At 44.4% G+C, this 12,976-nt stretch overlaps 1 protein-coding gene and 1 long non-coding RNA gene across 2 annotated transcripts in view; one reads left to right on the top strand and one right to left on the bottom strand.

Moving 5' to 3' along the window:
• The first annotated feature begins 2,779 nt into the window (after positions 1–2,779).
• On the top strand, positions 2,780–3,013 carry LOC106808814. Its single transcript, XR_001393815.1, has 2 exons — positions 2,780–2,811; positions 2,906–3,013. It is a non-coding gene; the product is annotated as an uncharacterized LOC106808814 (long non-coding RNA).
• Positions 3,014–4,416: 1,403 nt separating this feature from the next.
• LOC106808803 overlaps positions 4,417–12,976 on the bottom strand; it is a 35,731-nt gene continuing 27,171 nt past the window's right edge. Inside the window, exons 9-12 of the mRNA XM_014811657.1 lie at positions 9,679–9,793; positions 8,508–8,527; positions 4,932–5,024; positions 4,417–4,738 (exon numbers count right to left, since the gene is read on the bottom strand). Coding sequence (XP_014667143.1) covers positions 4,417–4,738; positions 4,932–5,024; positions 8,508–8,527; positions 9,679–9,793 — 550 coding nt within the window. The remainder of the gene's footprint in view (positions 4,739–4,931; positions 5,025–8,507; positions 8,528–9,678; positions 9,794–12,976) is intronic.

The following is a 12,976-nucleotide window of genomic DNA, read 5'->3' as shown; positions in this document are numbered from 1 at the left end:
CGACCCTATGTAGGAATACTCAGTAACGCCGAACGCTCGCTACACGTCGGCAACGCGGCGAGTGTGCGTGTGACCTATATAATAGATATCAGGAGCGCATAATGCAAATAGTATACTATACATTATGAATGTTCGATTGTATTAATGACAAATTATAATTCTGTCAATTATACGCTCCTGATAATATATGATATGAGCTCTAATTATATTATTTATCATAGCGTCACAGCAACACTCGCCGCGGAGTGAGGGAAGCGTTCGATCGGCGTTAGTTTTTACATAGTTTTTATGAAGGAAAGTTGATATAGCAGTGTCGCAAGCATGTGGAATTGTAAGCCGAGGGTACGGATAGTATGCCTATGTAGTGAATGTGTGTTCATATTTATTTCAGTTTTTACTGACGTCTGTCCAAGTGCCGTTGGTAACAACAGTAGAGGCGGCGCGGGCAGGGGAATTTTGCATTTTGTGTTGCGGGGAGAAGGAAAGCTGGTGGAGGGAGGAGAGGGGGAGAAGGGAGAAGCTGGTAGAGAAGGAGGAGGGGGAGAAGGAGAAGCTGGTGAGGAGGAGAGGGAAGAAGGGAGAAGCTGGTAGAGAAGGAGGGGGAGTAGCTGTAGACTGCAAGCGAGCGGGAGAAGCTGGTGGAGGGAAAGAGGAGGGGGGAAGCGGGTGGAGAAGGAGGGGGAGAAAGACTGGTGGAGAAGGAGGAGGGGGAGAAGGCTGGTGGAGAAGGAGGAGGGGAGAGCTTGGTGAGAGGGGAAAGCCACTTGGCCCTGGCTGTACCAATGTTTGTACCAAGTTTTCAAGGCACAATTTGGGGTGTGACTTACACATGAATAATACTTAAAAGTTATACACGAGTAAATACAGTACATCGATCAATGCTGCCCCAGCCAGGGAGCGAATTTTTTTTCGTACACGTTATATCCATTGGGCTCTTCTGATTGGCTGCTTTGATTTGCTTTGACTCAACAAACCTTCAAAACAATCTGAGAACAAACGCCATTTGCAAATATTTCTTTTTGTTTATGATCGGTAGATAAGTACGTTTTCTGATGTATTTTCTGTGAAAAACACATTTTACTCATTAATATAAAATATAATATTACTATAATTACAATTCTTTGTGTAAATGTGTTATTTTCATCATAATCTTAAGTTATGAGAGGGTCTAGGCTCTCGTAATACTGCATACGTACGTATACGTACTCGTACTATAGAGTAGCCCTTCGCTCCAGCGCATGCAGGAGGAAGGAGCGAAGAGCTATATAGTACTAGAGCTATCGTTGACGCTAGACTGAGCAAAAGTAAACAAACCTTTGTTATTAAACGACACGTATGTGTTAGTACGCTAGTTTACATTTGAAAATACATGTACACAAAGAATTGCAATTATAGTGATATTATATTTTATCTTAATTAATGAGTAAAATGTGTGTTTTAAGTTTTTCAAAAAAATACACCAGGAAACTTTTCTCTCAGTCTAGCGTCAACGAGTACGAGTACGTATAGCTCTAGTACTATAGCTCTTCGCTCCTTACTGCTGCGACGAGTAGTATAGTACAAGTACTCGTACTGCTATAGTACGAGTACATATACGTACGTATGTAGTAAATGTTACGAGAGTCAAGACCATATGGCGCAGACTCTCTCATAACTTAACGTTAACGATGAAAATAACACATTTATACAAAGAATTGTAATTATAGTGATCACTGATATTATATTTTATATTAATGAGTAAAATGTGTTTTTCATGGAAAATACATCAGAAAACTTACTTATCTACCGATCATAAACCATAACACATATTTCCAAATGGCGTTTGTTCCCTTGTTTTGAAGGTTTATTGAGTCAAAGCAAATCAAAGCAGCCAATCAGAGGAGCCCAAAACTCTGCAATGGATATAACGTGTAGGAAAAAAAAATTCGCGGCAAGCGAGGTACGCGCTGCCGCTCTGAATAAATCTGTAATGTAACGGTCGGTGTCGCGTGCTGCTTTTCTCAGTGACCTTTGAAAACGTTTGACGTGAGAACGTGGTACGATAGCGCCATGGCTCAAAGGATGTTAATAATATTAAACGACTAAAATTATACAGTTGTCCGATCGGGCAACTAGGCAAGAGAATAACTTGTCCGACATAGACTCACTTGTCCCGGGCAATCGGACAACCGTTAGTGTCAAGGGCTGCCCCATCAGGACCTTCCTTACCAGTGTTGTAGTCGAGTTCTATAACTTATATATGTTTATAATAAATTACATATATATATATATTATATATATATAAGATCCCGAATTTCCCTTGTTTATTGAAGTCACACTCCTTCCCCTATTATCTACTCCTGATACTACGTACACTACAGACAGTCGACAAACGTGCATACACTAGCTATTATAAAAAGCTGCGATGGATAGCTAGAGTAGATGCGGTAAAATCTGTGAAATTTCTGAACTCTCACGATGTAAACAAACTCAAGTCTATGAACATATATGTGTTGCGTGCAATCTTCCGATCTGCTCAAGCTACGAATCTGCCGACTGAGTGGCAGCCTCATTGAACTGCAGCACCTAAAATCCACGCTGATAAACCTGTCTGGTAAATCGGGATCCTCTTACTTCTAATATCTATTGCAATAATAACACTATAGCCAATGTAAAATCGGCCGATTGTGCGGAGTGGCACATTACACGCGACGCGTGTTCGCTCTATTTGTAACTGGTATGGCCGGCGGCACGGGATTGTAGGTAATATTGCTATTTTTAGACCAAATCGCGGAACCCTCTATAGTACTAGAGCTATACGTACTCGTACTCGTTGACGCCAGACTGACGAAAAAGTTTTCTGGTGTATTTTTTTGAAATACTTAAAACACACATTTTACTCATTAATTAAGATAAAATATAATAGGTTGACGCTAGACTGAGAAAAAAGTTTTCTGGTGTATTTTTATGAAAAACTTAAAACTCACATTTTACTCATTAATTAAAATAAAATATAATATCACTATAATTGCAATTCTTTGTGTACATGTATTTTCAAATGTAAACATGTACTAACACATACGTGTCGTTTAATAACAAAGGTTTTTTTACTTTTTGCTCAGTCTAGCGTCAACGAGTAGCTCTAGTACTATAGCTCTTCGCTCCTTCCTCCTGCCTGCGACGGAGCGAAGGGCTACTCTATAGTACGAGTACATATACGTACGTATGCAGTATTACGTGAGCCCAGACCCTCTCATAACTTGAGTTTATGGTAAAAATAACCATTTACACAAAGAATTGTAATTATTGTGATATTATATTTTATATTAATGAGTAAAATGTGTGTTTTTCATAGAAAATACATCAGAAAACGTACTTATCTACCGATCATAAACCAAAAGAAATATTTGCAAATGGCGTTTGTTCTCAGATTGTTTCTGGAGAAAAAAAATTTGCTCCCTGGCCGTGGCAGCATTGATTGATTTAATGTATTTACTCGTGTATAACTTTAAGTAGTATTTATGTGTAAGTCACACCCCAAATTGTGCCTTGAAAAGTTGGTACAAACATTGGTACTGCCAGGGCCATAGCCAGAGGTAAATTTTGTAGGAGGCAAATGTTGTGAGTTAAAGAAGAAGGAGCGAAGCGAGCCAATAGGGCGTGGGGTATGGGGCCCGCTTAAGGGCCCCAGAAAATTTTTTGTAGGAGGCATTTGTCTCCTATTGCCTAATGGTTACTACGACCCTGGGTACAGCCTCGTCTATAAGTCGCAACCCCCTGATTTTTGTATTTGTGGTTGTGTACATAAACGTGCGGGTGATACACGAGTAAATACGGTATTGTAATATCAGGAGTGTATAATAATATTATTATAATAAATATCTACATCAATATACATAGTCCGGGAGCTAGGAGAGTCCACCGTGCCCCCCCACAAACTTTCGAATCAATATTTTTCCGGAGCCCCATGACGCCCTGATCACGAAAATAAATGTTAACATTGCGTAAGTTGGGACGAACCTCCGGTTATGACGTCATCAAGATCAAATTTACCCAAAATGTAAAAAAAATCATAAAATCGATATTTTTCGATCAAATTTAACAAGCAAAGTATCAAAATGACCACAATAGAATAACAAACAGATCTATTAACAAAACAAACTACTATGAAAAGATTCATTTCCGAAAAAAATGAATTTATGTCGAATTTATGGTCATTATGTTTGGTCAAATTTCTTCCAGAAAGCAAACAACCATAGTCATGATTCAAAACTGTTTTATTCACACTATTGAGCTAAATGACCACACACTATATTGTTCATATCCTGTGTATCACAACTGTGCAAATATCAACAGTCATATCAACAATAATTGCCGTTTCTGTGTGTCTAAATATCTAACTAACACAGAGTTCATGTCATTCGCGGGTACATATTGTCAATCCAGATCACTGTCTGTGCTTTCACCACTGCTTTGTCCACTAAACTGATCTAGCACATCTGTCAGCTCACTCAGCTGGTATACCGTTTCCGAGTCATCTGAATCCACATCGTCGTCAGACTCCAGTGGTTCGACAGCGATGTTGATGAGCTGCTGTGGCAGAACATCTCCTGTGTACCACAGCGGCTCCAGCTTTCCATCCTTGACCTCCCATCCATGGTCACCCTTCACATCTGGAATATCTGGTTCAGCAATGTGGGCCCTCTTCCAGATTTTAACCTCATAGTTGACACGTCTTATGTGCTGCTCCAGACTTTTTCTGCATGGTGGAAGTTATCCCAGGTCCACATTCTTTGAATGGTGGGGTTGGTCTTCCTTGGCATACAGCTCCTGTATGCGAATGTATCGCAGCTCATTAACCTTGTGCACTCTAGCACGACCATATATGGCACACGTGAATTCCTCCAGTTCATCAAGGAGGTCTTCGGTTATGTCCCAAATTTCCCCCCAACCTGCAGAGTACAGCAGCAAACTTTGGAGTTTTCTGGAGAGTTTTCAGTGGCTTGATCTTTCCTATTCCTTTAAATGCACTGGTAGTGTCATATCTAGTGTATGCATTGAGACACATGAGTGCTGTGCAGGGGTGTTTCCTCTTGGGATGAGCGTAGAGTTTCGATCTCCATCTTTGCTGTGGTTTGCTCATCTTCAGACGTCAGCTGGTATGCAGCTCCTTCACATATGATGAAGACTTTTCCTCCTAGGAGCTTATTGGCATACGAATGATTACTCCACGTCTTGCTTTTTTTAATTTCTAAAATCAAGAAGGATGGTCTACGCTGGCCTGGGAAAGAAGATGTAATACAAAAAATTCGAAAAAAATAAAGCGATGGATTACCAATATAGAGCAATACCGAATATAATCCCATGTGGAGCATAAAACGAAAGGGTGTGCGTAGATAAATCTTTAAAACGGGGCGACAGAGAGAAAGAGAGAAAGAAAGAGAGAAATAGAACGAGACAAGGCCAGAGAGAACTTGACAGAGTGATACAGTCATACAGAGAGGGAGAGAAAGAGAGAGAGAGAGAGAGAGAGAGAGAAAGAAAGAGAGAGGGTGAATAGATGGATGGATGGATGGATAGATGGATGGATGGATGGATAGATGGATGGACAACAGAATAATATATATTACTAAACAACAGTCATCCACACAGAGCATCTGTCTGCCTGTCTGCCTGCCTGCTGCTGTCATTGCCTGTCCGTATCCGTCAATTCCGTCAGTGCGGCCCGTTCGCGTTCGTTCGTTCGTCTCCATCCATTCCCATCTTATCCTCCCATGCGCCATCCCTCTCCATCCATGAATAGCCATGCATCCATGACATTGCATACTCTCCTGCAGCCATCATCCATACCTCGTTCAGCATCCTATCACCACCCGCATCGCTTCGTGTTCATCCAATATCTATCTATCTATCATCTATCATCTACTTTATCTATCTACTATGCTAATCTATCTATCTTTCGATTTAAGTGTCTATCCTATCATTCCATCGATGACCATCCCTCCCATCCATCCATCCATCCATGCAGCGCGCGGCGCGGGTGCCAATCCTCCCAACCATGCATCTACCGCATCATCCCCATCCATGCCATCTCATGCCGTCCGTCCATCCATCTCATTCATTCTCATCCATCATGCCATCCATGTTCCAGTGCGGTCCATCATTCCCATGCCCATCGCATCCTATTCTCATCCCATTGCTATCTCATCCCACTTCATTCATTCACTGGCGCCATGTCCATACCATACTTCATCCATGTATCCATACCATGCATTCTAATCCATGGTATCTCAATCCGCGGATCCACCATGCCCAATGCCATAACCATCCATGCCAATCTCATCCATTCATTCTCATCTACGCCATCCTATTCATTCCATTCATCCATGTCCATTCCATGCCATCCATGCCATGCCATCCATCACCATTCTCATCCATCCATCCATCATACCATGACCATTGCTCCTCCATCCATCCATCGGCCCATATCATTTGACCAGTTCCATCATTCCATTCCATTTCCATTCATGGTACCACTCTCATCCATGCACATCTAATCCTCCTCTCCATACCATCCATCTCCATCGGGTGCCATGGCCATGTCCATGGCCATCCATCTCCTTGCAGCCATCCATACCATCCTTACTTATTTCTAGTTCCATTCTGCCATCAGTACCTCACTATTATCTCATTCATCCATCCCATTCCATGCCATGCCATCCATTGCCATTCTATGCATCCATCCTTGCACCATCCATCGCATCTTCAGGCTTCCATCTCAATGCTCATAGCCCATCCATGACCATCCATCATTCCATGCGCATGCTATCCATCCATCCATGCCATCCATGTGGCATCCACTTCCATCTTCATGCATTCCCATCGCATGCATCATCCATTCGGTCATCCATTTTTTGCAGTCTTATCCATTCCATCCTTCGCAGCCATTGCCATCCACACTGGCCGGCGTGGGGGGGGGGGCACAGCCAGGCTCATTTTCATATCCATTATTATCTATCTATGCTATTATCATATGTGAGATATCACTCTATCTAGTCTATGGCCATCATCCTTATCTTATTCCATCCATCCATTGCCCATTGCCATCCATGCGATTCGCCAGTCCATTTAATATGCCATCCATGCGCATCGCGCATCCATCTCCATAGTCCCTATTGGCCATGTGAGACGCATTCGCATAGCAGCTCCATGCCATGCGGTGGCCATGGGTGCATCCATCCATTCGCCCATGCTCAATGGTTGGGGGTCCTATGGCCATTGGGGCATGAGCCATCCATTGCCATGCCCCATCTCAACGCATGCCATTGCCATGTGGGTGTGGGCGGCCATGCCTATCGAGTTTCATTGCATCGCATCTCATCCATTCCATTGCCACCATGCCATCCATACCATCCATAATCACTCTCTGCCATCCTGCCAACTTTGCAGCATTCATTCCATTCGCTCATTCTAGGAGCCATCCATGCTCATCTCATTCATCCATTCATAATTCACTCATTCTCTATTCAATCCATTTTCCCATCCATGCATGCATGCATTCCATCCATGCCATCTTGCACGCCATCCATCCTATCCTTGCCATCACGTCCCATTCCATCCATACATCGCATCCATCCATCTCATCCATTCCATTCCATCCATCCAATCCATCCATTCCATTTTCCTCCATCCATCCATGAGACCAATCCATCCATACCATCCATGCCCATGACCATCCATTCCATCCATTCCATGACCCTCCATCCATCGCATTACCATCCATCCATCCATCATCCATCTATCCAATTATCCATTCATCCATCATTTCCATCCATCATGGACATCCACTCCCATGTCCATAACTCATCCCATTCCATGCATACCATTTCCATCCATGTCGATTATGCATACCATCCATCCATCATCCTTTTGCAGCCATCCCATCCATCTTCCATCCAACCATCCATCCATCTCCCATCCATCCATCATATNAGACTAATATAAGACTATATATAAGGTCTAATATAAGACCTATATTATCTTACTCCTGATATTATTATTATCTAGATATATATCTACATCAAGAGTAGATAATAACACATGTGTGCTAACACATAAGTGTGTTATTATCTACTCTTGATGTAGATATATATCTAGATAATAATAATATTGTACACTCCTTAGATAGGAATAACCATTTGTCTCTGACGCATTGGACGCGGGACAATGCTGACAAATTCACAACGAGAGTGAGGCCATTTGTATCGACCTGCGCGCCATCTAACGAGCAATTAAATAAGCCTGCTCTATAATACGCGTTTGGCTATAAGGTAATGTACTTATTAACTACACAAGGTGCCAGTTACTCTAGCATTCGTTAAAATTGCATAATCGATGGGCCTATTATGACTTTAAATTGACTACGTTACGAATTTTCTATGGCGTATATTTGTAAAATATTTGTTGCAATTTCTTTTTTACATGAAAAGTAAGTACTAACGGCACTAAATGTATCCCCAAATTCTCACCTTATAAGATTGTTTCTCAACTAGTTAAAAATCCAAATGAAAGTGTCAATGACACTACAGTTCACCACAAAAAGTACACAAATGGCCGAGTGCCAACAAGACATTTTTAATTTAGCAACTATCCACCTACATTATATAAAACAAGAGTATGTATGGAAGAACTCCCACTATATAGCATTTATATCCAATTATATACTCTTGATTATTATATATGCGTAAATCGCAACCCCCCCAAAAACTGCAGCAAACACGCAGTTTAGAATGACTCAAAAGTAGGTCAACTAGCGTGCTCCAAAATAGGACGCTGTCATCTCTCCCACAGGAGTAACAACTGTTTTGGGGCTAGCCTTACACATTCACATACCAAAATTTAACAAAATCGAATGAATCTAGATGGCCATTTTCATTTTTGCCAAACAGTGGGCGTGGCTCGAAAGTAGGTCGACTGGCGTGCTACAAAATAGTACGTATAAATCTCTCACATAGGAGTAACAACTGTATGCAATTTGAAACATGTGGGTCAAACGGTTCTTGAGTTATCGTTGACCGTAGGCAGACACTGATATGCATAGTGAAATTGCCAAAATCTACATAATTTGCATAATTTAAAAAAAATATCAAAACCCGTGTGATATGTTTTGGGACCAGTCGTTATTCATTCACATACCAAAAATGAGCAAAATCCGTTGAACCTGAACTGACTTATGGTCATTTCCATTTTTGTCAAAAAGTGGGTGTGGCTCGAAAGTAGGTCAACTGGCGTGCTCCAAAATATGATGTTTAAATCTCTCCCATAGGAGTAACAACTGTATGCAATTTGAAACATGTGGGTCAAACGGTTCTCAAGTTATCGTTGACCGTAGCCAAATGTTGACGGACGGACGCACGGATGTACGACGAACGACGCCCCATAGCAATAGCTCATCTTGACGATGTCAAGGGGAGCTAAAAAAACCTGGGCGATTTGATATATTGATCACAACATTAAATCCTTGCTATGGGCTATGTATGAGTCACGAATGTTTGTTCACATCAAACGGAATAGCAAAATAATAAGTATAATGCAGCAATTTAACAATAAAAAGTAAACAGAATCACTTAAATTTCGTGAAAAAGTGGACATAATCTTTTTACTTTTACTATTTACGGTGACGCAATCATTTCAACTCACCTGTGCCGACCAGTTTCGAGCGTTGACGGCAGCGAAGTCTTTAACCTGGTGCAACTTGTTCACAACAGATTTCACTTCATCCAGACGCCTCGACAAGATGACCGAATGAAGCTCCCTGCATGGAAGTAATGTTGGGACACAGTTTAGTGCTGCAGTAATTTAGGTATGTATGAGACAAAGGCAGTCAGCGATGATCAGTCGCAGACTGGCACGCATTAAAATACTTGTGCATATTCGCATCATATCATACACACAGAGTGAAACTGCCCCCTAAATACAATGAACCTTGACCTTTAACTCGCCCCTTGAACTCCTAACTGCTATAATAGTGTAGCGGTGGCACTGGACCTTCGGGTTCCTAGCAGGGTGGCTCCCTGGAAACCGGAGAGTGGGTTAATGTTCCGTGTTTGTGACTGTATAATTATTTGTGATGTCCGCTGAATATTTGTGCGCGTTTTCGTGGTGTTTTGCCGGCTCATCAATTAACGAGGTAGATAGACGAGTCCCTACATGGGGGCCGCCATGTTGTGTGCGGTAGTCCCCCCTCTAGCGGCCGTGAGTGGCGCGGGCTGTGTGAACAGCTAGGGTAGGGCCGTGTGAACAGCTAGTGTAGGGCCGTATAAAGATACGATACGCAGTTAGTTCATCTCCGGAGTCGAGTGAGGGAGGACTCGTAGTTCGGCTCTGGTCTCGATTGAGGAAGAACTTGTATTGCAGTTCATCTCGGGAATCGAATGAGAGAGAACTCGGCAGGTAGTATGTAGTCTCGTCCACTCCGTGAGTGTGCATGGAGTGGAGAGGCTTGTCGAGCTGTGCGTGGCGGGTATGGTGACGGTTAGCGTGCGAGTACCCGGGGCAGAGGTACTGTACGATGATTGGTGTTTGACGTTGGCTTGCCTCATGGGGGAGAGAGACAGGCGCGTCGGTTAATGGAGATACGAAAACGCTACACTGGTGCCGTGACAGTGACCAGTATAACTTAAGCTACACTGGTCTTGCCAGTTGCAGACTCTTTGTAACAGTGGTTGCATTTGGTGCCGTGGTTTGCCGGTTGCGTATTAGTCGTAGAGTGGTTTTGTTAGTTGACACTTGACGGTAGGGCGGCGTACAATGCCGCCTAATGGTGCCGCTCGTGGGAGGCGACATCTAGGCATGGTAATTGCACCTGACCTTAATTTTTAACGGGGTCGGTGTACAGATACGGCAGGGGGCCGGTGGAGGTTAGTTTGACTCCGCCATCATCCCTTACTCCACATAAAAGGCGGTGGTTGGTAAGGACTTCCCCACGTCGTCGTAAGCCAGTCGCATGGTTTGCTCCGCTCGACGACGAAGCAGCAGCAGCATGCGCTGAATGGTTGCCGTCGGTGGCTCGGCTGTTTGCCCTGCCCCACGCACCATGCGTGTTTCTGGGTGGGTCTGTGTGGACCCGTTTTCTGCTCGAATAAGGCAAGTGGACAATATGGCAGGTTTCAGGCACCATGAGGGTGGCCCGGTTGCCCTCTCACCGATAGGGTGGGCCACACAAGCTCTGGGGAAGGGTTAGCGCCGTGTTCGCGTTCCCCTTCCCGATGTGGAGGTCGTGAGAGGAAGGTATGGTTAGTTTAACCGCCTCATGGGAGACTTTTTGAGGGATTATGGGTTTTCCTCAGTAATCTGGCGTGGGTATGGTTAGGGGGAGCCCTTCTCGAGTAAGGCTGTTACTCGATTAGGAGGCTTCTGCAGCAGTTGATTGAGTCTGGTCTCTTTGCTGGGGCAAGGTTGTTAATGAGCGACGAGATAACGGTTGGTGGGTTTAAGCTTCCCCAGATGATGTTGTGAGGGTTGTTACCGTAGATAACCTGAATGTCTACAAAGGTGCGAGTGCGCCAATCTCCTGGTTGGGAGATGGGGCTGGAGATGTAGACGCATAGGTAGTTGATAGGTCTGGTGGACCGGGAAACGTGGTGGGTCAGAACGCATATGATCCGCGCGGCACGGATTCCCAGGTATTGGTTGACACAGAGTCGGACGGGTTTGATGGCTCAGGATTTTCTCGTTCTAGCCTCAAGACACAAGCGGTAAAGTTGCTGCAGGTGGTTGGCCCTCAGATTGGTTCTGGGGAGGTCCACTGGTAGCTGGGCAATCGAGGGACCGGTTGGGTGGTTTTGAGTTCTCTAACCCAGTGCAACGTACACCGGGCGAGAGAATAGTGAAAGCTCCGTGTCACTACGGTTATGCGTCCCCGTAGTTGTGGTTGTCAGACCGAGGGTTGACTGTTTAGCGGCAGTCTATTCTCTTGCCATGGTTGGTAACGATTCCATGCGGTCTGTAGTTCCCGGATAATGTTGTCGTGCTATGGTTGTTCTTGGTGCGGTATGGTAACCCTGGATGTCGTGTGTGTCACGACTGTCTTTGGTAGATTATTCTCAGGGTTATTGTCAGACCGAGTGTTTCAGGGCTCGCCATAGTAATTTGGGAGGCTATGCTGTCTGTTCCGCCCGGGTTGCGGCATTTTGGTCTGCGGGTCAGGCCTGGTGATGCCGATATATTCGGTGAGTTCCCCTCTTCCGGGGTGGTTTTTGATAATACTACCTCACCTTGCTTGAGCGCTTGGTAGCAGTGTAATCTGCGGGTGGACTAGTTCTCAGACGTGTGGTTTTCCGCTATGGTCCTGTGCATCTCTGGGCATCAGGAGCTCCGTGGGGGGCCAAGATGACAGTCTCTCGCCAGTAGCTTGTTTCGGACGAACTTGTAGGGACTTTCGGAGTTCCTGATCCGTGGCTAACGCAGATATGGGGGCCACGGGGCCGGCCATATTGCGGGGTAGGGACGGGGTGCGGGTTCCATACTGCTACGGACCCGTGTCGGTAGGCCAAGCGACAACCCCACTACGGTCTGTGGAATGTTACACCACACTGATTCGGGCATCTGTTAGGGAGCACCCGAGGTAGTTGCGTCACGTGTGTTCTCTAGCTGACTGGTACCGCGCTACTCATCCACGGGCATTCAGAATTGTTACCCTTGATCGGAACGAATTTGGGGTTTGTTCCCCATTAGTGTCGGAGTTTGAGACGGATTCCGGAATTATCTTTGGTAACTCCGGAATCCGCATCACGTGATGGTCGAGGGTGTGATTTGTAAACTCCGACGTATTTCAGACTGGTAGGGGAAGGCCTGTTTGATTACCGAAATATACGTGTGAGTTGCTCATTTCAGGAGAACGAAGGAGACGCTGCCTGAGGGAGGAGCTGCGCCAGAGAAGCAGATTTGGGAGGAGGATCTGCTCGGCGAGGAGAATCCGGAGGCGATGGGGCTCGGC

Source organism: Priapulus caudatus, unplaced genomic scaffold (genome assembly GCF_000485595.1).
Source record: "Priapulus caudatus unplaced genomic scaffold, Priapulus_caudatus-5.0.1 Scaffold306, whole genome shotgun sequence".
Classification (NCBI taxonomy): domain Eukaryota; kingdom Metazoa; phylum Priapulida; class Priapulimorpha; order Priapulimorphida; family Priapulidae; genus Priapulus; species Priapulus caudatus.
The sequence above is the reverse complement of the archived record's forward strand: the minus strand, read 5'-3'. Positions and strand labels throughout refer to the sequence as shown.